The 27,018-nt window shown below is 49.8% G+C and overlaps 3 protein-coding genes across 7 annotated transcripts in view; 2 read left to right on the plus strand and 1 right to left on the minus strand.

Annotated features, from left to right (window-relative positions):
* The window catches only part of ZNF385C (zinc finger protein 385C), a 51,875-nt gene extending 48,488 nt beyond the window's left edge, over positions 1-3,387 (plus strand). For all 4 annotated transcript variants that reach the window (XM_065651391.1, XM_065651392.1, XM_065651393.1 and 1 more), the window contains one exon: positions 489-3,387. In XM_065651391.1, coding sequence (XP_065507463.1) covers positions 489-713 — 225 coding nt within the window. In that variant the 3' untranslated portion in view covers positions 714-3,387. The remainder of the gene's footprint in view (positions 1-488) is intronic.
* NKIRAS2 (NFKB inhibitor interacting Ras like 2) lies at positions 3,337-6,366 on the minus strand. Of its 2 annotated transcripts, XM_065651427.1 has the most exons (4): positions 5,750-6,366; positions 4,709-4,786; positions 4,545-4,611; positions 3,958-4,140 (listed from the first exon to the last, which is right to left on the minus strand). In XM_065651427.1, the coding sequence occupies exons 1-4, from the start codon at positions 5,841-5,843 to the stop codon at positions 4,044-4,046; spliced, it is 336 nt and encodes a 111-aa protein (XP_065507499.1). In that variant the 5' UTR covers positions 5,844-6,366; the 3' UTR covers positions 3,958-4,043. The 2 variants fall into 2 exon arrangements, with proteins under 2 accessions (XP_065507498.1, XP_065507499.1); XM_065651426.1 differs by having other exon boundaries at positions 3,337-4,140; positions 4,545-4,786.
* DNAJC7 (DnaJ heat shock protein family (Hsp40) member C7) lies at positions 6,339-25,336 on the plus strand. Its single transcript, XM_065651417.1, has 14 exons — positions 6,339-6,465; positions 17,181-17,269; positions 17,789-17,913; positions 18,008-18,121; positions 18,648-18,722; positions 20,240-20,358; positions 20,671-20,824; positions 21,427-21,591; positions 22,591-22,682; positions 23,433-23,506; positions 23,873-24,019; positions 24,254-24,406; positions 24,555-24,617; positions 25,022-25,336. The coding sequence occupies exons 1-14, from the start codon at positions 6,383-6,385 to the stop codon at positions 25,057-25,059; spliced, it is 1,491 nt and encodes a 496-aa protein (XP_065507489.1). The 5' UTR covers positions 6,339-6,382; the 3' UTR covers positions 25,060-25,336.
* The last annotated feature ends 1,682 nt before the right edge of the window (positions 25,337-27,018 follow it).

Consider the following 27,018-nt stretch of genomic DNA (forward strand, 5'->3'; position numbering starts at 1 on the left):
TCTTGCAATCAGAGATACGGGGGCTGCTTTTCTTAAGACCTCGGTTCCTGTGGTCAGATCTAACCTGCTCCCCTTGGGGAGGGCGGCCGGAGTGGTGAGAGTTTTGAGTCTTTATTTGTGGGAAAGAAAGCACAGGAATAATTGCCTGTCCTCTGGCAGCAGCGTTTGTGATTCTTCCACCTGTTTGGCCATTTCTGAGCAGGAGGGTTGTGACAGTTGGGTGCTGAGGGCTGGCGCAGCTCAGTTAAACCAAGCCTAGGTGTTTGCTTGCAGAGATGTGTAGCTTAGCGGAGAGTTTGGCAGCAAAACTCATCCCAGGGCACCAGAGGAAAGCACCTCTGTGGGGAATTGCAAAAGCCAGGGCTGGCTGATGGGGTTGGGGACCTCCCTGGGGAGGTTGTCACCAGTAGGGTGTCCCTGTGTGCCGAGGGACCAGGGCTGTGAGATGGAGCGTGTGTCTCACGGTGTCTCCTCCTCCCTCCCCACAGTCCAAACTGGCTTTGCAGAAGCATCTCACCAAAACCCTGGCCACCCGTTTCCTACCGAGCCCGCTGACCGCGGCCGCCGTTTGCGCCATGCCCGGCCCTCTCGCCCTGAGACCAGCTGCCGCCACCACCCTCTTCCAAGCCCCCATCCTCGGACCAGCGCTTTTCCGAACGCCGCCAGCCCACGTCCGCACCACGCCAGGCCCCATCGTCTTCGCCCCCTACTAGAGCCGCTTGCCCGCCGAGGGTCCGTTTGCCGCGACCGGGCTGTGCCGCGGGGCGATGTGCCCAGGCAGGCTGCTCTTCTGGCTGGTGGGAAACCATAGTCGTAGACATCAACCCCGGCTTTTCCTCCACTTCAAGAGTGCTCCTGCTGGAGTGAGATACCTCGGCAGAGCCCCGCCGTGCATCCCCGCTGCTCCTTGCACCCGTGGCAGCCCCGCGCTCGGCAGAGGAGCCCGTCACACGGCTGCGTGGTGCATGGGAAAGGGGTGGTGCCCCTGTCACCAGGACCATCTCGTGGCCAGGGACTGCTTGCCCTTGGCCGGCTGGTTCCTTGTTTATCACCCTCCCGGTTATCAGGCTGGAAGAAGAGCTGCCAGCTGCTCCCTGGGGGAAGGAGCATCCTCTGGCCGGTCCCTGCCAGCCCAGCGGGAAAGGAGCTGCCAGCGGAGTCTCAGCCCAGCTCTAACTGGGAGAAACGGCCCCAGCACAAGCAGAAACGTGGCAGTTCCCCTCTCACACCAGGCTGGCTGTGCCTGTGTCTGTGCTGGCTGGGGGTTTCTTTGCCCCCTGTGCCCCAAAACCCTCTACGTCCCACCAGCCAAAGAGCCCCCGCGGCGGCGGGCGACGGGCACCCTGACCGTATCTTCACTCCGAGAGCAATAGCTGAAGCCCAGGGCTGGCGCCTCCTCCCTCTGAAAGCACACTGCCCCTGCCCTGGCCCCCCAAAGCACACACCACCAGAGACGGGCTCCCCGAGGCGGTGACGCTGTGCTCGGCGCCTCCGTCCCGCAGCCCTGTCCCTGCCTCCCGGGAGATGCTGTGAGGCTGAGCGAATGTCCCTAAAGCACTCTTGGTTCTCCGGTGAAAGGCAATGCTTGGCCATCCAACCCCGTCCTCGTTAGGAGCTTCCAGGGAGTTAACGATTCCCAAAAACAAAGGTGTCCCCAGCAGCCCGGACAATCAGGTACAAAGGAGCAGGTGGCACCCGCAGCCCATGGCCGGTGCTCTTCCTGCCACGTTCCCGTCGTAGCCTGCGGAAAGCCGGGCTCCGGAGGGACCCTGATGCCATAGCTCTGCTTTTCACTGTGCTCAGCAAGCCCAGCGATGACCTGGTCTGAAAACTGTAACCACGGCGCTCCAGGTTCCCAGCGCGCTGCTGTAAATAGAAATATGCAGGAAAGCCGCAACCCAAATGGACCTTCCGCTGGAGTGACGGCCCCCCACCCCGATCTATGCAATCCAGGAGGAGCAGCTCGCCCGCCGCATTTGCCATCTGCGTTTTATTTTGGTGCTCATGCAGGAGTGGTGGTCGGAGCAGAAAAAAAAAAAAACCCAGCGCAACACTGAGCTCTGTGCAGACGATTCCCTTCCCGTCCCCTGGCCCAGGGTGCTGGCGCAGAGACCTCGGCTGTGACCCACCTGCCCTCCCAGCCCCTGGGAAGCCACACACACACTCATCTGACGTCTTGGCCAGAAGCAACGCCTGGATTTCAGGAGGATTTTTGCCCAGCGTGCTCCACCGACATTCAGGACAGGCTCCTGGCGATGGGAACCGGCCAACAGGTAACTCACATGGCTGAAACGCTGCTGCTTCCCAGGGCTGGAGCCTCAGGCGAGGGCAGGAAACCTGCGCAGAGGGAGCGGCACAGCGCAGGGCCACATGCCCGCGGCTGGAGGGCAGTGGTGACACTGCCGTGCTCCTGTCACTGAGGACAGGACTGCAAGGGAGCCCCTGGGTGCGGATTCATCTCCTCTCCACCCCAGGGAGTGGGGAGGAGCGAGCGTGTGTGGAAGGCTGGAGGTAGAGACAACCGAAAGGTCTTACGGTGGTGGGAGATGTGGCTCAGAGCAGGCGAAGGAAGGAAGGCTCCTAGCAGCAATGGCTGTGGCAGGGACAGGGAGATGGTCCCAGGGGACACGTGCAGCCTGGACATGTCCCACGGGAGGGACGCAGCTCCCGCAGCCTCACGGTGCCAAGCTGCCCAACCCCAGCCCTCCCGCTCCTCATCCCACTCTGCTCTTCCCCAGGTCACCTCACCCATCACCTTCCAGCCCTGGCCACAGCAGAGACGGGCAGCGTGTCCCCTCCTGCAACGTGTCCCCTCCCGCAATGTGCTCAGGAGCGCAGGGAGCAGCCGCGCTCCAGTCCTCGGCACTGGTGGGTCGTTCCCCTGCATTTTTGTTCTACAACGCCTATGCTGGAGCCAGCAGCGGCTGCTCCTGTCGCCCCCCCACCAGTGGGGTATTGATACACTCCTACACTTGGCACTTTAACCCCTTGAAAGCCATTCCTTCGAATAACAATAATACCGCAAAAAGCTGCGTAAGAACACACTCCCTCTACCGCACCCTCCGCTCCTGTGCTCTCCAAAGCATTTACTGCCTTTGATTAGCAGATGCTGTACTAGGTAGTAGGGCGTAGTCCGTAGCGCTCAATAATGTGTGCCCCCTGTAAATAACCTTGGAGTGATGTGAACAGTTTGATTCAGAAAAAAAAAAAAAAACACAACAAAAAAACCCACAAAAATGGAATAAAGACTCTAGGGACTTGGCCAGTACCCCTCCTGTAATGTTCATTGTATATTTTTTTGATGTACTATAACTGTTGGGGAAAAAAAAAGGAAAATATTTTGATAATCAAATCTCATCGCTTTATTGTGTTACTCAGTAAATAAAAGGAACAAGTATAAACAAGCCAGAGCTTTCTTGCCACTTTTTTTTTTTTTCCTAGATCCAGACTAGCTGAAGGGAACATGTTTTGCTGGGCAGAACTGGGACACCTTCCCCTTGTCTTGTGGTGGTTCTGAGAGCCAGCACAAAGAGAGAGGGAATTGTTTCCTCTGGCCTGGCTGCGCTCAGCCCTGGAGCTGATCCCCACCTGCTGGCGAGCCCCTTGCTGTGCCTGTGCCAGCCCGTGCCCGCAGCGCAGAGGGACGGCCCTGGGCAAGTCCTGGCTTTCCTGGAGCACCTCCAACGTCTGCAGGGGCTGGGCGGTGGAAAAGAGCCGTCCCTGTGCCAGTGCAGAGAGATAGGTCACCTCTCTCGTGCTCAAAAACCGTCCCCAGGACGCCCGTTCCTTGTGTCACCCTTCCCATCAGCTTGGTGACACCAAATGGGCTCAGCAGGAGGTATGTGCAAGGGAAGTGGGGAGGTGAGGGAGAGAAGGTGGCAACGGAAGGGAAAACAAGGCTCAGCCGTCCATGGATCCGCTGCCCTTGTTCTTGCGACTCAGGGGAAAAGCAGACTTGCTTTGCGGCTGCGTCATCTTACTAGCCAGGTAGATGAAGGGCTCGATCAGCGTGCGCCGGTCGGCCACCGACACCTCCCACAGCTTCACCTTCTCGCCTTTGGCCCAGTGCTGGGCTGCGTCGTGGTCCACCCGGCGCTGCTCCTGCAGGTCACACTTGTTCCCCAAAACCACGATGGTGACCTGTTCAAAACAAAAAGGTGAGAAGAATCCCTGAAGGGACCCAATGCAGAGCTGAACGGTGCAGCCTGGCTCTGCCAGACCCTCTATGCCTGGCCCAGTCCTGCAGCTGATTCCCACTCTACACTAAGACTTTTTAAAACACGACATCTCCCAGTGCTCCCTTCTAGCAGCTTCTTCTCCTGTTTGTGTTCGTGTGTCTCAAACCAGCCCCGAAGTGGAGGAGCCTTTTGAACGTTTGCACGCGTAGAACATATCCCAGGACAGTAGCTGGTTACAACTGAGAGTCTTAGAAAACAGGGACCCCTGTCACCATCTCATGACCACCTAGAGAAAACTCTCTAGGTGAGAACTTGAACAAGGGAAGCAGGTCCCACTCTACAGCTGCTTTCCTCTGGGGTACTCACCTCTTTCTTGTCTTTGGACTTGTCAATCTCCTTCTTGAGGAGCTCCACGCGCTTGAAGGACTCCTTGCTGTCCGTGCTGTAGACCAGCACGTAGCCATCCGTGCAGGAGAAGCAGTGCTTGGGGAGCTCCACGCTGTCCCGCAGGCCCCGTGTGTCGTAGAAGCGCACCTGCTCGCGCACCCCTCGATCCGTCTCGATGGAGCCCACATAAATGTCCTCCTGTGTCTCGATCATCTCGGAGCCTGCCAGAGATGCAAGGAACACATGGGGACCGTGGCCAGGGAGCACAACACAAACTGAGGCAGCACAGTCTTCAGGCTACCAGGTACTATAAACACAAAGATAACCTTTCACTCTAAAAATTTAAGTTCATCTATCGCAGAAAGTATACTGCAAATGATCCACTTCCATGTTTCTGTATGCCTTTATTCTCAAAAATTAGATGCAGCTTTGGACACATTACAGGACTCGGTTTTGCCCCCTCTTTGCGCCACTTGCTGCAGAGAAGCTATTTACAGGGAAACTCGTGGTAAAAAAAAAAAAGGAGCAAACCAAATAAGAGAACACAAGGCTAGAGAGTGAAGAGTCGCAGGACTTTTTACACAGAAATATCTCCATCCAACTCCAGAGCAAGCACGAGCTGTTCAACTGCTCTCGGGGCTGAGGAGCTTTATTTCTCTATCTGGCAACACTACTGGAACACTCAAAGGCCTGAGTCAGAGCCAGTCTTCAGGCTACCAGGTACTATAAACAGAGATAACCTTTCGCTTTAAAAATATAGGTTCGTCTATCGCAGAAAGTATAATGCAAATGATCCACATCCATATTTCCATACAATTTTACAGAATTCTCAAAAATTAGATGCAGCTTTGGGCAGGTTACAGGACTGGGTTTCACCCAGAGGAAGCAAAGATTTTTGTCTTTCATGAATCACATTGTTAATAACCTAACGGGATAGAAGTTGAGTGTCTTCACTGAAAGCTGTAGCTACAACACACTCAAAGAGTGGGAAAAGGGCTCTAACTAGAGAGGACGTACTGTTAGAAAGTACCGTAGTGAGAAGCTTCTTTCATTGAATCATTTTTGTGGAAAACACTCTCAACTCTCAGGATCATCCAGTCTTTCCTCCTCCCCCACCGCATTTTTCGGGGTCTCCGGGTCCATCCTCAGCTCCTGCTCCCCGGGGCTGCCCACCCCCAACTCACCAACCACATGGTTCCCGTACAGCAGCTGCTCCAGGATGGACGTTTTCCCGACGGAGGCCTGGCCGCACACAACCACCTTGCAGCTCTTCCCCATGCCGCCTCACCCGCGGCCGCTGCGGGGATCGCAGCGCGGCTGGCGCCGGAGGCCTGCGGGCCCACACGGCCCGGGCGGGGACAGCGGAGGCCCAGCCCGCAGCTACCGGCCCTGAGCAGCGAGGCGGAGGAGCCCGCGGGGCCGCCCGGGGCAGCGCAGCGGCCGGGCCGAGGCGCCGCCGGGGCCTCAGCTGCGCGGCGGAAGGCGCGCGGCGGAAGGGGCGGGGCGAGACCCGGCGGGCTCACAGCGCCCCCCTGCGGGCGGGCGGACCAGAGCCTGCCGGGAACCCCAGACTGCGGCGACGGCGGGTGAGAGGGGAGAAGAGGCGAGGCGAGGCCCCGCCGCGGTGCTCCTGCTCGGTGCTCGGTGCCCGGTGCCTCCGCCGGCTGCACGGTGCCCTTCCCGGCCTCCCCATAGTGGGCGGACCCCGCCCCGCCCAAGCGCCGCTCTCGCCGGCGCTGTCAGCGGAAGCCCCGCCCCTTCCGGCGCCGCGCGCGCCCCGCCCCGCCGCCCGCCCCTCAGCCCGGCCCGGCGGTAAGATGGCGGCGGCGCCCGAGTGCGATGTGATCATGGCGGCGCCCGAGGGAGCCGGCGAGCCCGAGAACGAGGAGGAGACGCGGAGGTAGAGCTGCTGCCGCCGGCCGGCATCGCCCCGCCGGGCAGGGGATGGGGCGGCCGGTGTCCCGGCGGGCGGGCCGGGTTCCCTGGGCAGAGGAGCCGGGGGCGGCCCTGGGCTGCGGGGAGAGGGAGAGGCCGGGGCGGCAGGTCCGGAGGCCTCGGGGCGGGGGAGCCGCAGGTGCTTAACCGGCCCCGGGCCCCTCCGGCCTCCTCCGCGGGGGCAGCGGCACCGGCTGCACCCACAGCCCCGGCCGGGACCGCGGAGCCCCGGGAAAGGCCTTTTCCCTCCGGGTGGGGCCCAGCCGGAGCTCCCGGGAGCGCTCCCCGCCCTGCCCGGCGGCCCCAGCCCGGGCTGTGGGTGCAGCCGGGTGATGTTTTTATTTTGGGCTGTGTCTGGGCTGCGTGTCCCGTGTGAAATCTCACGGCATCCCCGTGCAGCAGGATTGGAACGCGCGCCCTGTCGCGGAGCCTCCGCTTTGGGTGTCCTAGAAATAGAAATAACGCCCTTTCTGTCTCGAGGCTGGTTTCTGAAGAGAATTTTCTGCCGTCGCTGAGGACGAGGAGGGAAGGATTGAACAGTGGGGTTAAACAGAAGCGTCAGACCCCGAGGTCTGAGTCCTCTTTGCTGCTTCATCATCCCCAGTTCCCTTCTCTCTGTTCCCATTTGAAATCTGCGCGCAGCAATTTTTACTTTTTGCCCTGCCTTGCTGCGGATACGGGGGAACAACATCAGTTGCCAGCATCCCTTTGGGCAGAGTCATGCTCTGAAAATGTTATTGTAGTTAAAGAGCTTCTTCACATTTCAGTAACTACTTTATTTCTAAAGTGGCCTGGTGCACTTTGCCCAGGGAATAGTGTTGTCTGAGGCGGGGGGGGTGGTGGGAATCCCGACCTTTCTTGCAGATTTTCTTCTCAAGAGCGAGTGAGCAGGTTCCCAGCAGCAGCTGAGCAGTGCGGACTCTGCGGGCGGTGAGATGGGAAGGTCCAATTCTGGGAGACTCCGCTGGTTCTGCAGCATCTAACGCTGGCGGTTGTTATTGCCTGGGGAGCTGGGGAGGAGAGAACTATTTCTGTAGAAGGTGAGGCAATTGCTCTAGAAAATTATTCGGTGGATGGAATTAAAAGGAGGAAACAAAACTGAGAGTGGCCTCTGAGGAATGGTATTTTCAAAATAATATTCATGGCCTGAGGTGTTTTGTGCTGCTTGTTTACTGTCAGAAATTAAAGGCTCAAGGATCTGCCTTCCTGGTGATGTCATTCTAAGGAGTTAAATTAGGTGTTGCTGAAGAGACACCTCGTTATGCGTAGAGTACCTGACAAATTACATGTCTTAGAAAGTTGGGAAAGCCCTGTTGATGGCTAAGTCATTCCTTCCCCTGGGCTAAATAAATCTGGCGTTTGAAACGTTAAAAATATCCAGATGTAAAAACCACGCTGAAGGCACCGTCGGCTTCTGGTGGTGGCCTCTGGCGTGGCCCTTTGTTCCTCCTTCCCAAGTTCTACCGCAGGAGCGATGGGCGCAGGAAACCAGGCAGGAATAGGATGATCTTGAGAGAGGCTGAGCAGGTGCAGAAGTAGAAGAATGTGTGGACAGTGCTTGATGCTGGATCCTCACTCTGCCCCGAGGGGAAGGCTCAGCTGGGAAGAACAGACGTGATCTGGGTTTTTATCAGTGTCATAAGTCCAGTGCCATCATTTCTGGTTATTACCATGAAGGGCTTTTATTAGATACTTTCACAATGGTTCTCTTTTTGGTGATGTGGGGGATATTACTCCTCTATCTTGCTAATAGAGAAATGCGTGGGTAGATGATTCTTCTACTTCCAGTTATTCTTTTTGGTTGCTCAGAAAGTGCCGGCCTGATAAACTCATGCCTTTCTTTTACCCCTTCTTTGGGGTCCTCTTGTCTCTTTTGGCCCTTCCTGGTTTACATAAATTGCTTAAGTTCTGTGGCTTATTGATCTAAAGTAAATTAGGGTGGTGGTCACTGATTAGGGAGAGTAGTCAGAGGCTTAACTAGATGTTAATCATTGTAAAAGACCTTGAACCATGTAAGGGCTGTGCAGACACTCTGCATTAAAGAGCACAGCCTTACACGTGAATCTGCTTTAGCGCAGCCTTTGTGATGTGTCCGTGCTAGCTTCTGTTAAAAAAAAAAACCCCAGCAAAAATAAGTGAAAATCTTTTCTGAACAGTTGCTATAAGTCAGCACCAAGGGTTTCTGTGTTCTGTACTTCTGTTTAGGAATTACAATATGACAGGATACCGATGCTTTGCTTGCAGACTCACCTTTGTCTGAATGCATGATTCTGTTCTCTGTGGCTTAATAAAAATGAGGAAATTAGCAAAAGCGGAGATCTGTATTTGGGAACGATTGTAACTAATGCACAGAAACAGCTGAAAACATGCCGAACGGCTCGCTCACAGCTTGTTCAAGGGACAGGAATAGAGTGTGGTCACAGGATAATTATCGTCGTCTGCAGCATAAATTGGGGGGGTCCTTATGGAAAAAGGTTGATGTAATTGCGTTAATTTTATCTGCTGGGCAGTGGTGCTGCTCATGCCAGTTCTGCTGGGAAGCAGCTGATGAGCAGGGGCCAGACCACCCCCCAAAAAAGTCACTTTATTTTATTTTTTTTCTTAAATTAATTCGAAAGGTTTCTAACCCATGGGGACAGTGTTTTCCCTTTGCCCGGCTGGTCAGCGAGCTTGGGATCGCTGGAGCTTTGCCAGGGAGAATTTCCTTGTCATCTTCCTGGCAGTTCTAGGGCCGGTCTGATGTGCCTGCGTGAGGCTGGATCTTTCTCCTCATTCTTCAGCACTGGAGGATGCGGAATCCTCTTAAAAATAAGTATCTCAAATCATCCAGAAAATATCATTATAAAATGATCTGCCCGGACTGTTGTTTTTATAGTGTTTTTGCTGCAGACTTCAGATTGTTGATGCCTCAGTAGGAAATCATCGTTAACCTTAGTAATGTGCCACACAAAGGAAATTGTGCAGAAGTCAAGAAGGTTTCAGACCTTGCCTGACTTCGGGTCACTCATTAGTTTGACAGATGTTGCCCGGAGGTTTTCAGGTGTTGGTGAGTAGCAAGAATCTTTCCGCTGCTGTTTTGCATGAAATTAGTTGTATCTTGGTCAGGCTCCTCCTGAATAAATGTCATTTCTTGGCTGATTTCGCAGGGAGTTCTGTGGGGAGGGGATTCATCAGCTGTAGGAGCACGCGAAGAACGTTCTACTATTCCTGTTCTGCTTGCAAATGGGCACTTGAGTTTCCCAGGCTGGAAATTCAGCCTGTTTTACTAGTATGTAATTACTTTATGATCTTGTGATAATACAAGGACAGCAGAAGCTTCTTGCGTAGTTGTTTGCTCTCCCATATATTTAGAGAGGATTTGAATGCTCTGAATTAGGTTGTCACTTTATACAGTATGATAAGATGGTCAGTACCCACAATTCCAGCCTTTTTCTTTAATACAAAATGTCCATTTCTAGGGCGAACTATCTTGTAGATGGTTGTTTTACCATGTAATTCTTACAGCTGGCTTAATTTAGGCCTCTGTGGCAAAAAAAACAGTCTTGGGCTGGTTCTAGAGCCTTCTGTGGGTTTTCATGACAGTGATGACGTGACCCTGCCAGAAATGATCGCGCCATCGTTATGAATCAGGTTAATACTGAGCTCTGCGACTGACGTGTGTTACCCAACTGCACAATTAAATGTCGGGGCTCGTCGGGCTGTTTGTGCTTACAGCTGCAGGGAGAGGTCAGGTTTGTTTCTTTGTTTTCTTGTGGCGTATTTTGGTTCTTGTGGCTTTCACTCTTCCATGTTTGCGTTTGCCCACAGGTACTGGGAATGTTCTGGGGCGTGTATGGAGGACAGCGTGGGGGTTTTGTGTGCCTTCTGTATTAAATGTCGATTATGTTGCTGTTCTCTGCTCTTGTGGCAGACTTTTGCTTTTATATTTCAGTTGCAGAGTCTTTAGACTATCCGTGCAGATGCTTGCATGTGCAGACTCACTGTTTCTCTGGTTCGGGGCATGCTGTGAGTAAATGTCACGTTTGTTCCTCTCTTGCAGCTGGCGGTAACCCCGCTGCCTGTTCGATGGGGGGTGCTGATGTGCAGGGAGTGGGTTTCTGTGCTGCTCTGTGTCCGTCTCTTCTGTAGTAGAATCACAGAATCATTTTGGTTGGAACAGCCCCTCAAGATCACCCAGTCCAACCGTTCCCCTGCCCCTGGCACTGCCCCATATCCCTGAGAACCTCATTTCCATCTGTCCAACCCCTCCAGGGATGGTGACTCCAGCACTGCCCTGGGCAGCCTGTTCCAATGCCCCACAGCCCTTTGGGGAAGAAATTGTTCCCAAGATCCAACCTCCACCTCCCCTGGCGCAACTTGAGGCTGTTTCCTCGCTGAACACCCCAGGTCCCTCAGCTGCTCCCATCACACTTGTGCTCCAGCCCCTTCCCCAGCTCCGTCCCCTTTTCTCAACTCGCTCCAGCACCTCAAGGGCTTTCTTGGCGTGAGGGGCCCAAAACTGCCCCCGGGATTTGCGGTTTGGCCTCCCCAGTGCCCAGCAGAGGGACGGTCGCTGCCCTGGGCCTGCTGGCCACACCAGTGCTGGTACCAGCCTGGATGCTGGTGGCCTTTTTGGCCAACAAGAGGGTCAGGCAATACTGCCTGGCTGCAGAGGATGGTCACAGTATATGTTATATATGATTTTATGTTCTTTTTTGCTCCAGAGCCAGAAAACACAAACCCTACCAACATATATAGAGATTTATTCCCTCGCAGAGTGTAAAACCCAACCTGGAGGAAGGGTTTCTAAAGCGTATGGAGAAGTGACACCCTGTTTAGCTCTGTGACCCGCGTAGTGTTTGACTTCTCTTCCAGTCCTGGAAGAAAGGAGGGGAGGGTACAGTATGTCCAGTGGCAAATACGATGGCTAATTTTAAGCTCTAGACATCTGCCTGCTGTAAACTGTATTGAGATCACCAAACTTATTTTACCCAAGCAGCTGAGTAACATCTGACAGCTGAGAATCTAGACTGGATTTCAACCAAAAAAAAAAAAAATGCTGGATAAAGGCACCGTATCTGTTAAAGAAAAAGCCTCTGCAAGAATTGCTTAGTAAAGGCAGGTGTGTTCTTTTTGTCAGAGCATCCCAAAAAACGATTGCTTGGCCAGGACTGGATTTTGGAGCCTTCTTTAAATCCTAGATTTCTTTTCTTTTTCTTTTTTTTGTCCCTGTTTCGTAATTGAGGCAGGAAATGAAGTAGGAGTGAGGGTCGAGAGAGCAAGTCCGCCACCTGCTTTAATGCTGAATTTCTGTCGCTGGGTAAGCTCAGGCGGTCTGTTCCCTAAGAGCAATATTGCTTTGAGCGTGTGTCCCTGTGCGCACAGCATCTGTGCCCCCACCCCTGGACCTCGGAGCTGCCGTTTGTGCAGATCCCACAAGTTTTTTGATGATTTAGGTAACGAGGTGTGTATATCTGGTTAGGAGCTGGAGTAGGAGGGGTGAAAACCAGGATCGGCGCTGGAGCGGGGGCAGCGTGTGGAAGCTCCGAGGAGGAGGAGGCAGAAGTTTTTAGGCAAACGTGGGATTGTGTCAGCAGTGTGCGGGATGGCAGCTCCTCACAGCTCGGCTGTTCTGGGATGGAGCAGGGGCTGAGCGTTCCGTGGGGAGCAGAGGGATGGAATGGGCTGAGTGTTCCACAGGGAACAGAGGGATTTGACAGGGGCTGAGCGTTCCATGGGGAGCAGAGGGATGGAGCAGGGGCTGAGCGTTCCATGGGGAGCAGAGGGATGGAGCAGGGGCTGAGCGTTCCGTGGGGAGCAGAGGGATGGAACGGGCTGAGCGTTCCGTGGGGAGCAGAGGGATGGAGCAGGGGCTGAGCGTTCCGTGGGGAGCAGAGGGATGGAACGGGCTGAGCGTTCCGTGGGGAACAGAGGGATGGAACGGGCTGAGCGTTCCGTGGGGAGCAGAGGGATGGAACGGGCTGAGCGTTCCGTGGGGAGCAGAGGGATGGAACGGGCTGAGCGTTCCGTGGGGAGCAGAGGGATGGAGCAGGGGCTGAGCGTTCCGTGGGGAACAGAGGGATGGAGCAGGGGCTGAGCGTTCCGTGGGGAACAGAGGGATGGAGCAGGGGCTGAGCGTTCCGTGGGGAACAGAGGGATGGAGCAGGGGCTGAGCGTTCCGTGGGGAACAGAGGGATGGAGCAGGGGCTGAGCGTTCCGTGGGGAACAGAGGGATGGAGCAGCGGCTGAGCGTTCCGTGGGGAACAGATGGAGCTTTGTGATAGTTCCTGCTCCCACCATGCGGGCAGGGAGCTCCTTGTACCGCATCCCTGGGCTGGGAGGGGAGCAGCAGAACACCCAGCTGCTGCTTGTATTGGTGGCAGATCCTCTCATGTGACAGAGGCCAGAGCACTTGAAGCATTAGGGATCCTGACAAATGTCATAAAAGAGAAAAACTAAAATTATTAGCTCGCAGGGAGAGAGTTCCTCCAAACAGTCCCTTCCCTGTGCGCCTGGGCCGCACACACGCAATGAAAGAAAAGCCTCTTCCCGACATCCCTGGTGCAACTCTTCCCCGTCTTCTGCGTCCAGCGTGGAGAGGCCCTGAGAAGACCCCAATCTCCCCTCACAAAGGGATCCATTCAGCCCGGATCGTATTTTTAGCAAAGCACGATTCTTCTTCGGTTTCAAAAGTAGCAAGTGGGGAATGCAGCCTACATCAGTGCGAGATGCAGAATGAGCTCATTCAGGCTGCAGCATCTGTTTGGATTGAAACAATTACCAGTGATATCAGGAGATCTGCATTTTTTTTTTTCTTGTTATAGCCAGAGACCGTGGTAAACAAGAGCTGTTTTCTCTGTGTGCTTTCTATGTCAGTGGAGCACAACTGTGGGGAGATGCTTCTGTTCTGTGTCTAGGATCTCAGACCACAAGTCTTGCATTTCCAGCAACTGTCTTTGCCTTCGTGCTTTGGAGGCAATTTGCTTTTTCTTTCACAATCTTTAAAGCCACGTGAGCGATAGAAATACCTGCGCGCTTCCTTTCTTCTAATGTTATCCGAGGCACTGGGACTTGTCGATATATCAATCTGTGTTAAAGTAAATGCTTAAAAGGAAAATGGACCAATATAAAGAGTAGAAAACAGTCGTTTTTGTGTTTGCATGTTTTCTCCAACATTTCAGGGTACTGGTGCTTTGTGAAAGTTGGTTTTGCTATGTGTCTGTTTTCTTTCTCTGCTTTTCCCAGCTCTTCCCAGCAGTTTGTTGGCAGACGGGGTTTCTGGCACCCAACCCTCTACAGTATCTATTAGACATTAGTGCTTTCTCATAACACGACAGGTAAAATTGCTAAAAGACTTGTGATTTGGGGACTGTTATGCCAAGCAGGTTACCATGGTGGCTTAGAGAGGTGACTTCTGCCATTAATACTGTTCGTCCTTTTCTTTAGACTATTCAGCAGAGGGAAGGAACTTTAATAGGATCCATGACTTTCTTTCCCATTTATGATTAGCGAACCAAGAGAATAAAGTTTTATTTAAACTACTTACTGCCGAGATTCCAGAAGTACAGAATTTATTAGTTTTTCTACAGTATTTTGAATGTTTGAGCTGTGATATTCAAGAAAATGTGGTTGTGTTTGGACACGTTTTTAACCATGCGAAGTATGAGTCCTGCTGCTTGTGATACAGGTCTGTCCAACAGGCATATAATAATTTTGGGGTCTTTTGGCCCTCGAGAAGGAGGAGTGCGGAGTGATGCTGCGCTGCTGCTCAGGGTTGGCCCCATCCTGGTGGGAAGCCTGGGGAGGAGGAGATACGGCACTTTCCCATCTCAAACAGCCGAATTCATAATTTTCTGGAAGTGCAGCTGGGATGAACTGAGCCTGGGAGCCGTGACGGATCCTTCCAAGGCAGCGGGGTGCGTGCGCTGACCCGTTTCTTTGCCACCCCTTTACTTATTCATCTTATTCCAAATAAACACGCCAGCGTGCTGGTGTGTTCTTCCCATTTTTTTACTCCAGTGGAGTTACAGCATCTTGTCCATTGCCGACAGCAAAAGTTAAAAATGAAAGTGAGGAGCCCGTGGCAGTTCCCTGTGTCTATTGTTTTACCAGCTGGCAAAACTGGGCTGGTTCCCTGAAAACAACCCTTTGCATGAGGCAGTTGTGTGGGAATGGCCAATGGAAGCCCGAACGAGGCTCAAAACATGTGAACTTGTTTCAACACAATTCCCTTTGTTCTTTTTCTAGTAGGCTTGTGGAACATTGCTCTCCTTCACCGGGGTCCTTCCAAAATAAACATACAAAGTCGTGGTCAACTCGTACCAAATCAGGTCTTGGATTTGGCACCTTGCTAGAACTCAGGGTTAGTCAGCAGTCTTCCTTGTGGTTTTTTATTTTATTTACTTATCACTCTCTGAACTGCGTGAAAGGAGCTTGGAGCCGGGGGGTCGGGCTCTGCTCCCCAGGAACAAGCGCCAGGAGCAGAGGAAACGGCCTCAAGTTGCACCAGGGGAGGTTGAGGTTGGATCTTGGGAACAATTTCTTCCCCAAAGGGCTGTGGGGCATTGGAACAGGCTGCTCAGGGCAGTGCTGGAGTCACCATCCCTGGAGGGGTTGGACAGACGGACATGAGGTTCTCAGGGACATGGGGCAGTGCCAGGGGTGGGGAATGGTTGGACTCCATGATCTTGAGGGGCTTTTCCAGCCAAAATGATTCTATGAAAGAAGCATCTCACTACGGTACTTTCTAACAGTACGTCCTCTCTAGTAAGAGCCCTTTTCCCACTCTTTGAATGTGTTGTAGCTACAGCTTTCAGTGAAGACTCTCAACTTCTATCCCGTTAGGTTATTAACAATGTGATTCATGAAAGACAAAAATCTTTGCTTCCTCTGGGTGAAACCCAGTCCTGTAACCTGCCCAAAGCTGCATCTAATTTTTGAGAATTCTGTAAAATTGTATGGAAATATGGATGTGGATCATTTGCATTATACTTTCTGCGATAGACGAACCTATATTTTTAAAGCGAAAGGTTATCTCTGTTTATAGTACCTGGTAGCCTGAAGACTGGCTCTGACTCAGGCCTTTGAGTGTTCCAGTAGCGTTGCCAGATAGAGAAATAAAGCTCCTCAGCCCTGAGAGCAGTCGAAGAGCTCGTGCTTGCTCTGGAGTTGGATGGAGATATTTCTGTGTAAAAAGTCCTGTGACTCTTCACTCTCTAGCCTTGTGTTCTCTTATTTGGTTTGCTCCTTTTTTTTTTTTACCACGAGTTTCCCTGTAAATAGCTTCTCTGCAGCAAGTGGCGCAAAGAGACACCTTCACTTCTAGATCCTTCTCTCCAGAAAATGCTGAAGCCCAACGTTTCAGTGCAGCCTGGAACTGACCCACGTTTGAGCCCACAAGTGCAGCTCCGCTCTGGCAGACCGGGGCGTCACGAGCTATTTTAGCTTCCTTGGCTTCTGCTTCAGCAAATGCTCCGTTCAGAGCGGTTGGCCATCACCCAAGAGGAGCACGACGACCCGTAATAACCAATTTCAACCGTACCGCCTGTGATGCGGTCAGATCCCCGCGGCCAGGCTGCTCCAGCAGAAAATTGCGAGTTGTTGAAGGAAAGAGTAGCTGGGGCTCGTAGATGTCGCTGGTGGGACATGGAGGATGGAGCCTGAGCTGGTCTTTGTTCGGGTGGTTAGAATTTGTCTTTGTCTGGGGGCCAGAGTTCTGGTTGTGCAAGTGCTTTGGAGAGTGGACAGACAGTGTCTGTTGCTCCGGCTGCAGCAGTGAAGTCCCAGAAGCACAATGCAAGTCTTGAGTGCTGTATCTTAGAGCGGGGTGATGCTGGTTTTGAGTTGGCCTCATCGCTTTTACATGTTAAACAGTCTAGGAGGCGAGGCAAGTGGATTAAATCACTGAATTTAATGAAGTGAAGCTGAATCAAACTTCATCACTACGGTACAAGTTGCCTCTCAGACTACGTATCTAAAATGGTGAAGGTAGATGGGAGAAGAGAGAGAAAGGTTTAATTTTCTTCAGGGGAAACTTTGCTTTCAAGAGTTTAAGGGATGCTGCTTTAAACCATATGTTGTGTCTTTTTAAACATCCTAAACTGTCTCTGCAAATGCCTGCTCCTGGGTGTGAGGACTATTTCTAGACCTGTTGCCAAGGCAGTGCCAAGCTTCTTCTTGAGGCTTGCACCCTTAGTTCTCCTCGATTTAGCTGTCTTTTGAACGTAGAAATTGTTCCTGGCTCTGTTTCTTAAGTATGTGGGACTGCTCGGAAGATAGACAGCGCTCTGTTCCGTGGCTCCGACTGCTGAGGTGCTGCGGCGCTCACCAACAGGCTGGTTTGATTAACCACATAGTGAATTTTGCCGGACTAAGCAGCAAATGCATCTGGGACTGAAGAGAGGGTGCTCAAAGATGGCTTTGGTGTGAATTCCTGTACTATCTGGGTAGGTAATATCTCAGAGTACCCCTGTCTGTGGCCCCTGGTGAAGCGATGAAGGATCTGAGATCCAGCAGGAGATGAGGTGCGATGTTTTCTCATGGACAGCATACACAGAGGGAGTCTCACAGCAACCAGCTACAAGCATTTTGGAGCACTGAAGAGTTATACTGTGATTGCTGGGGGATCAAGTGCCTGGTCACGGTCAGAATCTTTTCTGATGCTCAGTTCCTCTTAACATGTGGTGTTTTCCTTCCTTTCAGGGAAGCAGAATCATTCAAGGAGCAAGGAAACGCATACTATGCCAAGAAAGATTACAACGAAGCGTACAACTATTACACAAAAGCCATAGGTGAGAAAAGGTGGTAATAATATTTGCTGAATGCAGTGTTTAAAAATCAAAGCTGGTTATTGATTTAAAATACACCAGCAGGGTTTCTAACAGCACACGCTGGATGAAAACTTTGATTACCTTGCACAATTTCAGCAGATTGATAATGCAAGGCAGTGCCAACGTGGGGGATTGCAGTGGTTCTTTGTTTCTCCTCCAGCCAAGATATTCTGAAGATGAAACCAATCCAGCCTCCCCTCTAATGCAGGCTCAGCAGCAGACTGAACACCCCAAACTTTTGTTCTCTATAAGGTTATTCTCGTGTATAGTGCGGGGAGCAATAGCTTTATGACTTGCGACTCAAAACAGCTGTTCGACCATCATGCGTCATCTTAAGCCCCTCAGGTGACAGATTTTAAATTGAGAGGGAATGTGATTTTTTTTTTTTTTTCTAGTCCAACCATGGCTTTTTAATATGTTCTACAAGTTGTATAGTTGCTTGCATTACACTAACAGTGAGTGCTTTTACATCTTCTCCAGATACCTGTCCTAATAATGCCAGTTATTACGGTAACAGAGCTGCGACACTCATGATGTTGGGGAGATTTCGAGAAGCCCTTGGTGACGCTCAGCAGTCTGTCAGATTGGATGACAGATTTGTCAGGGTACGTGGAAAACGTCATAATTGTTATTCATGTCTAAATACCCTCGTCTCCACCTGTTGCAGCTCTTACAGCTCCCTTTTACCTGTCTTCTCAGGGCCATTTACGGGAAGGGAAGTGCCACCTTTCCCTAGGGAATGCCATGGCTGCCAGCCGCTGCTTTCAGCGAGTTCTAGAACTGGATCATAAGAATACCCAGGCGCAGCAAGAGGTAAGAGCTGATTAAAATTTAAATATTCCCAGTAGCTGAGGCTGCCAAAAGGAACTCGCTTTGAATTTGCAGGGTGGAATCACAGTCATCGTTAGTAATACCTGTTTGTATGTGAGATAATGGGAAAAAATGAGACGCTCTCAAAGTCTCTATGTCTGTTTTTCAGTAGACTGCCAGGTTTTTGAGCAGAAAAGTCTGAGACTAAGCTCGTTTTTCACCCAGCGCTCCAGAGGAGAAATGGTGAATAGTGGTAAGGGAGCTTGGAAATGAGGGATGCAACATGTAGATGGCTGCTTCCACTTTCGTATCTCATTCACAGGGGGACATTTTCCTGGGCTACCAGTTAGGTCACTCGATTTCAAACTGATTTTAATGCTGGCAAAAATATTGATGGCATCTGCATTACTGTTTCATGATCTGCAGTAGTTTTTGCTCTGACATTTTAGGGGTTGGCTGCTTAAATGCTGCTTGACGCTGTTTGAGAGCAGCGACTGTCCTGCGACGCTTGCTGTGTTCTGTCTTTCAGCTGAAGAACGCCAGTACTGTGCTTGAATATGAAAAAATAGCTGAAGTGGATTTTGAGAAGCGGGATTTCAGGAAGGTGAGATTAACTTCATTGTTTCCTGTAGCGTTATGAACGGACGTACTTCACCCGGCCGGTTCAACCAGATGCGTGCCTAATTCCCCGCCTAACATGAGCTGGGCGCTAATGGGAGGTGCTGCACAACATACTGTGGGAGCAGGGCTGTCTTGTGAAGTGTACTAAGTGTGAAGATGGCAGAGCTCCCGCTCTCTTAGCACTGAACGAATGGAAAATTGAGAGGGCGAGTGTCTCAGGCTGAATATCCTCTATTGCTCTTTGCTGTGCAGGGTGAGTGGAACCACGAATGTGCTGTTTGATATGGATTTTGTCAGCAGCGTTCAATCACGCTTTGCTCCTAAAATGCATATCCAGGATTCTTCTTCCTCAAGTCTTTAATAAAAAAAAAAGGCAGTTTGTCTGATAGTATTATTATAGTGAGGGTCATTGAAGGAGGAATGCAGATCTGCGTGGGGCGTTCTCCGTCACTGTTTCCAAATCTTTCTTCCCAAGCCTGTCGGGGGATGCAGCTGGTACTGACCTGATGTAACGAGAAGTGACAGCATGAAATCTGGAAGGCACCAAATGCTTCTCATGCAACTGTTTCTGTTCAGTGGGTGCATGTAAGGCCCAAGTTTGGCCCAGAAAGGAGATTGTCCATGCTCGTAGGTATAAACTCAAGATTTTTGGAAGGGTAAATCCCAGCTTTGTATCCCCTGGTTGTGAAAATTAGATGGGGTGGATGGTCAGTCAGGATTTCAAGTGTAGGAATTACCCTGCCTGGGTAGCGTGTTCTGGGCTTTTTGCATCTGTCCCTTCACTCCTCCCATCTCACTTCACCGGGGAGGCTTGAATGAAATGTCAGCTTTGTTTCTGGAGAGCTGCTCTGGCTCCTTCCTCGCCCCAAAGCCCTTGGCTTCTCAGTCTGGAGTACAGCGCTTGCTCAGCGGGTGATCGTGATGTCACGGGCCAGGGAAGCAGATGAACCTTGGCGGAACAATGACCCTGTTCTCGTGCAGATGTCCCCACCAGCAAGGCAGAGATGGACGAGACCCATTAGCTCATGGCAGTCAGAGCAGTGGACGATCAGGCCCTACACTGTATTTTTTGTGTTTTGTCCAGTCCAAACTGTCTCACTCTGTTGAATTTCTGTCCTTCCCGCATGTCTTTATAATGCAGAAAACAGGGGCAGGATTGTCTTCCTTGGCTTTTTCTTTAGGGCCTACAATTTCAGAAGAGTTAAAGGGTTGGACCTTCTACAAGTGTCCCTGGAATCTTCTGTGTAGTGCTGTATCATAGTAACATAGGTGCCACAGACTTTGGTACACAAAGCCCTTTAAAAGACAACACAAAAAACTTGCACATGAGGGAAATTTTCTGAAGAAATATGTCTGCAGCAGCAGAGGAAACAGGTGCCTGCACATTTATCCTCCTCTTTGAAGGCAGATATGAAATCTCAAGTGTGACAATGGCGCGGCCTTTCAAACGAGGCCTTTGGCTATTTGCTTTGCTCACATTTGTGTTTCCTCTCACACCAGGTTGTATTTTGCATGGATCGCGCTTTGGAGTTTGCTCCTGCTTGTCACCGATTCAAAATCCTCAAGGCTGAATGTTTAGCGTTATTGGGTCGCTACCCAGAAGCACAATCTGTAGCAAGGTGAGCGTCTCATGGTCTAGAGTCTGAATAACAGCTGCTTGTTTCCACAACCCAAAATGAATAAGGGAATATAAAGAGAGTCCTTAATGCAACTGGTGGTGAGGAAGACTGCATGAATCTTACTGGGAAACTGTATTTAGACTCAGTTTATAACCCGCAGTCTCGCTTGAGCAAGTTCTTGTACTTTTTGCACATCTGGACCATGGACTTGATAAAATAACTAAATATCTCAGTGGAGGAAGAATGCTTCTGGAGACCAGAAGGAAATTGGAATAGGGAAACATTTCCTTTTTTGAATTATATCTGTTACAGTGACATCTTACGAATGGACTCAACAAACGCAGACGCTCTGTATGTCCGTGGTCTCTGCCTTTATTACGAGGACTGTATTGAGAAGGCCGTGCAATTCTTTGTGCAGGCACTCAGAATGGCTCCGGATCACGAGAAAGCATGTCTCGCCTGCCGTGTAAGCTGGGGATACTGGGAATGGGACTGAAAAATTACTTTGAAGACTGCCTCCCTTTTGCTCTTCATTGTTCCTTGCTTAGATATAGGAACAATAAAACTGAGTCTATCAATTCTAAAAGAATGTCTGACTTTCAGATTCAATATTAGTGCCTCCAGGTTGACTTGCATTTAAAACACTGTTCTTCTCACATTACTTCTTCCCTCATTTCTACTCTGTTGTAGTTCTTTGATTGACTTTTTAAATCTCTTTACTTGTATAAGCTCTCAAAAAGTGAGGTCCCATTCCTTTTTTTTTTTTTTTTTTAATCTATAAGTTTACTTCACTGTCATGTTCTTATCTTAAACATTAGGCAACCCTTGTTCCTGTGGAGGATGCCTGGAACTGGCACTAGCTGTTCCCTGGCACTTTTCTTGGGGGAAAAGCAAGGAGCTTACGGCTCCTTTCAGCTGCTGTAGCAAGGCTGGGACTTTTGTATCCTGCGATGGTGTCTGAAACTAAATTATATCGGTTGTTTGAGGACCCTCACCCAGCAAAATAAGGTGCTTGGTACCCCTGAACCGCTTACCTAATGTCCTTACCCAGCATATGTTTCCTTTCAGAATGCCAAAGCACTTAAAGCAAAGAAAGAAGATGGGAATAAAGCCTTCAAAGAAGGAAACTACAAATTAGCACATGAACTATACACAGAGGCACTAGGAATAGATCCAAATAACATAAAAACAAATGCCAAACTCTACTGCAACCGGGGGACGGTTAATTCAAAGGTAAGGAGTGGTCACCAGGCAGCTGATCTTTTATCTCTCTCACTGCAGAGTTTATAAAAGGCTAATTGCTCTGAAAAGCACAGGCTGATGTGGCTGCTGGGGCAGCTGGATCTCCCCAGTGCTGCAGGCGACGTTTCAGGTTTTTGTACTTGCACAATGATTGGATCGGTTCCAAACAGCCAACAGAGTCAACTCCTGAAGAAACAAAACTGAAATATTTGCGCTGCGCAGTGTGGGAGGGAGAGGAGGAATGTAGTTTGGCCTTATCTGAATCAGCAGAAAGGCATCTTTATTTGTTTCCTTCCCGGTAATGAGGACATATCATTTCTTACCTCATTCTTCTTGTAGATTATCTGTCTTTGAGTTTTGATCTAAAAAAAAATATGACCTAATTTAAAAACCCTGGACACTTTTTCCAAGTTTGCTGTTGTGTTTTAGTTGTGCACGATGCAGAGAAAGAGTCATGCGATCGTGCTTCCAGTTTCCAGCCCGCGTTGTCTCCAGACGCGTTCCCTCCTCAGCTGTCTCTGTGTGTTGGTGCCTGCTCGGCTTTTCAACACCCCGACTTTGTCAAGAGGCAGAGGCTGCTCTCAAAACCTGGGAAATGGGATGAGCCAGAGGCAGCAGCAATGGGTATTTTACATGGCTGTTTGGGTCTGAAAACAAACAATGCTTTAAAAAAAAGTTTATTTTCCTGTCTGGGAATTATTTTGGACATAGAATAACTTTGTTTGCAGATCATTCTCAGGAAGACCCTTGTTTCCAAGTGCATTCCATAGAGGTGCACCGTGTAGTTCTACCATTTCACTAGCCAAGCTTCTAACTTTTTTTCCCCTGAGGAACAAAAGCTCTGTGTTTTGGGGGGAATGGAAAAAATTCCCTAGACAGAAAACAGTGAGATTTTTCCAAGATTCTTTACACCTTTCCGTTGCCTAAAATCATAACGCTGCTTAGCAGAATTTGTTCTCTGACTGAGATTCATGTAACTTGTCTTTGTAGCTTAGGAAACTTGAAGAAGCAATAGATGACTGCACGAACGCGGTGAAACTGGACGACACGTATATCAAAGCGTACTTGAGGAGGGCACAATGGTAAGCGGACCTTCCTCGTGGACACTCTGAGCAGCTTTGTGGGTGGGAAATTCCCCCCTACAGCACTGGGTGACAGGGATAACAAATCTGAAGCTTAACTGAATAAAGGGTTCTGGCTTAATGGGTCCTGACTTTATTCCATGTCACAGAATTGTAGAATAATTCAGGTTGGAAGGGACCCTCAAAGGTCATCTAGTCCAACCCCTGGCTTATAGATGAACCAAAGCCATTATTACAGCCTCTGGCGCATTCATTTTAATTTACAACCCTTGGTGATATTCTCAAGCTCCATCTGAATAATTGCTTAATTACAGTAAGTAGTTAACACATGAGTAAGGCTGAAATGCTAATGACGGGCTCATGTCCCTCCAAGGTGCCAAGATTGTCACTTCTAAGCACCGTCGCTGGTGTGTGAATCTGCACCAGCTTCCTTGGAATCCTGCTGGCTGGGATCAGTCCCTGCAGCTGGATAAAGTTGTTATCAGATCGTTAAAGTAGAACTGGTGCTGCCAAATGAGATTGTGGCCTCCACTTGGAGCCCCAAGGACAGGCTCCCGTGCCAGGATTTCCCACAAATAGCAGGTGTCTGAGCCTCCAGTGACCCTTTGGGGTTTCTTCTCATGGTTGCTCTTTTTGCGGCCCTGTGCACATCTTTTCCTTAATTCACATCCATCCAGAAATCTTGTGCCTGAATCCCCTTTTGACATTTCCTGTGAATTACACTTTGGCCACTGGTGTTTCTTTCCACAGCTACATGGACACAGAACAATATGAAGATGCTGTAAGAGACTATGAAAAGGTTTATCAGACAGAAAAAACGAAAGGTGAGCATATCGGCATTCTTGTTGTGTGCATAAGTTTCCCTTAACTGACAATTCTTTTGTTGTTGTTGCTTTTGTTTGCTTTTTTTTTTCCTTTCCCCACAATATGCTCTGACTTGCAACCTTTTACCCCAGCAAGACAACACTGGAAAAGTCCTCAGGAGTGCTCTGAAATTTCCTGTCTCAGAATCTGGTTTCTCTCCCAGCACGGAATGCTGAGAACAAAATTCAGCTTGTAGCTGAAGCGACACGCCAGGTTCAGAATATCTGGTCATGCTTCTCGTTCTTAACTGTCGTCTTGCTTTTTTTAGTAGCCTGCAATGAAACAGAGAGAGTAACCTCAGTCCTTGTGGTTGCACTTCTTTCTAGAACACAAGCAGCTTCTGAAGAACGCGCAGGTGGAACTGAAAAAGAGCAAACGGAAAGACTACTATAAAATCCTCGGGGTTGACAAAAATGCCTCTGAAGATGAGATCAAGAAGGCTTACAGGAAAAGAGCACTAATGCACCATCCAGGTACCCACAAACGGCCGTTTTTAGAGCATATATCGTTGTTTTGACCCCCTTGCTCCATGCACGTGCCCTGCGCAGCCGTCACTCACAGGCAGAAACAAAAACGAGAGAGGGAATTTCTGGGCAAATAGCATTTCGAACCCCACAAATTGAAATCTGCGACGGTAGTTGGGAATGTGGAGCGTTTTCCGTTGACGGTGCAAACTAAAAGCTGCTTTCTTGCTTTTGTATTCCTAGACCGACACAGCGGGGCGAGCGCAGAAGTACAGAAGGAGGAGGAGAAGAAATTTAAGGAGGTTGGTGAAGCCTTTACCATCCTGTCAGATCCCAAGAAGAAGGCCCGTTACGACAGCGGGCAGGATCTGGAAGAGGATGGATTGAACATGGGAGGTACGTTGCGATTTTATCCTTGACTCTCTGTTTGTAGCTTTTCCTCCACTTGTAAAATGGGCCCTGAACTAAATGAAAATTTCTAAGTTGTGAAAACCGCAACGGGCTGTTTCACTTCAACTCACAACTTCCTTTTCTTCCCCTGTAGACTTTGATGCAAATAATATCTTCAAGGCCTTCTTCGGCGGGCCAAGTGGCTTCAGTTTTGAAGGTAGGTGGAAGCGTTCACCGCTCTGCTTTGGAAACGTAAGTACGCAAATCACTGGGTGGGACAACCGACTTTCCCCAAAGCGTTCGAGGAGAGCGTTTGACTTTTCTGAAGCGCTTCGCTCAGCGCTGAGCTGCTGCGGGTGACTCCTCAGGGTTAGCCTGCATTCCTGAAGGCCTTTAAGTGCATTTTGAGAAGTCGCGCACGCTTTGCGGGCTCTTTACCTCCCTCCTTGGAAATCTGCCTCTTCTACCCTTATTATCAGCTGCCGGGAATCCACAGCAAAGATCTCGTCTCATCTCCCCTGTGCGTTCAAGTGCTTTTGTTTGAATTAAGTACTAGCTTGGCATCGAGCCCTATTGTCTTTGCGTTTTGAAAGCACTAATACCTTTCCTTTTCTTTTTCAGCTTCTGGGCCTGGAAATTTCTTTTTCCAGTTTGGCTAAAAACAAAAAAAAACTACCCCAAAACCAACAAATACCTGATCTGCTTATTTTAACCTTGAATATGGACATACTTAGACTCCCTCCTTCATCATGTCTCATTGTACTTAGAGCAGTTTCGATTCTCTCGGTTGGAGACCTCTGGTTTTGTGTGCTTTTGTGTGTGAAGAGGAAACCAGCTCGGGGAGGGGAAGGCTCGTGACTTTTTGTTTTACTGTTAAATTTATTAAAAAAAAAAAAAAAGAAAAAAGAAATAAAGCTTTGAATCTTTTGGTCCCTCTATGCTGGCCCGTACTTTCAGACTGTTCCTGCTCCTCAGCAGCGAGGATTTTCCTGATGTCCTCCTGGAATCTGGACTTTTAAGAGGGTGAACTAATCTCCCATTTTGGTTTGGTTGGCTCCGAAGTGCAGCATGTTTAGGGTTTGTAGTAACTCGTAATTTATCTTAATCTTCTGAAGATATTGCCAAGATTCAATCAAGTTTCATACAATCACATTTTACCTGCCAGTTGTATTTTTTTTTCACCAGAACGGTACACTTGGGCATTAACTTCAATGGTAACGTGTGAGCTTTTAACAATTTTGTATCAGAGAAATGCTTGTTTGGTTTTAAAAGAGCAGCTTTTGTGAGAATTACCTGTGATACAACTAGAATTAAGGGCTTTGTGTTTCCACTCCATAAATTGTCCTGTTTAAGGAAATATTGAATCTGCTCTGTGCTGAATTGCTTCACCATAGTTTGTTGTTGGGTTTTGTTTTTAATTAATCCACTTGAACATTTAATATTTGTGCTAAAACTTGATTTTGTTGAGCTTGATGTTTGATTTCGTGTTACTGATCCGTAGCGTGGATGAGCTCTTTCTAGCTCTGAAGAAATGCAAAGAAATATTCAGGTTACTAACTGAAAACGGTTACGCAGTTTGCTCTCCTAATGTTTACAGGAACCGTGCAAATACATTAAACTAGTCAAGTAGTTTTCAACTAGTAGGAAGCAAGAAAATGCAAACGCTGAACTGTCGCTTGCTTCTTTTGCACGATGTCGGGACAAGATGAGCGGAGAGCTGGGAGCCGCGCCGTCCGCATCGCAAAACCCATTTGAAACCGGCTTTGGCGCTGTGGGCGCTGCCCAGTAATGCGAGCGCTGCTGCGGTTTGCACCGTGAGCGCGGCCGTTCCGGCTGGGAGGACTCTGCTTCCAGAATTCTGCCCTTTTTTTTCTTGTAGCGAAGCAGCTTTTTGAGCAGGTGCATTGTTGGCGGTGCTTGTTCTGGAGTGCAGGGATTGGGGTTGGAGAGGAAAAACGCGTTGGCGCCGGGTGGAACCTTCTGGTAGCGCAGTGACCTCGGCCGCAAAACCAAGGGTTCGCCCCAACACGTGCAACACTTGTTCCTGGAGAAACCTGTCGCTCGCTTTTATATAATACCTGATTTAACTTCTCACTGCAGGAACAAAAATTGTGATGAGTTCATTGTGCGAAATGACGTATTTCGAACGCTGGCATCTTTGTCTTCCTTCCTCTGTACGCAGAGCCCCCAGACCCCGGCACGTGGCAACTTGATTTCCAACATTTGCAATAGTGTCGCGGTGCTGCCCCTGTCCCCTGGTTGCGTTCTTGTCAGAATTTTTGACAATCTGCTTTCATAGAGGGAAGATTTAAGGGCTTCAATTCTAGTACTGCAGAATAAAGGAAGTATTTTATAACTCGCTCAAAAAGCCGGCTTGTCAAATGAGCCGGCATTGAGTGATGTTTCGAAAAAATAGACTCTACAACATTTGTTCTTCGTACCAGTGTAATGTGATGGACTTATCCGGATTGCACTGAGAGCAAAATAAGTTCCTGACGTCTTTCAGACTCTATGACGGTAAATACCTGGGGAATGGAAATACTGGTCTATGCATATTGATACTTTTCCAGTTCTCATGGCACTTGTGAATCAGTTTACAGGACTTGTTCTGGTGTGGC

The sequence above is a fragment of the Caloenas nicobarica genome, chromosome 24 (assembly GCF_036013445.1).
Source record: "Caloenas nicobarica isolate bCalNic1 chromosome 24, bCalNic1.hap1, whole genome shotgun sequence".
Lineage (NCBI taxonomy): Eukaryota > Metazoa > Chordata > Aves > Columbiformes > Columbidae > Caloenas > Caloenas nicobarica.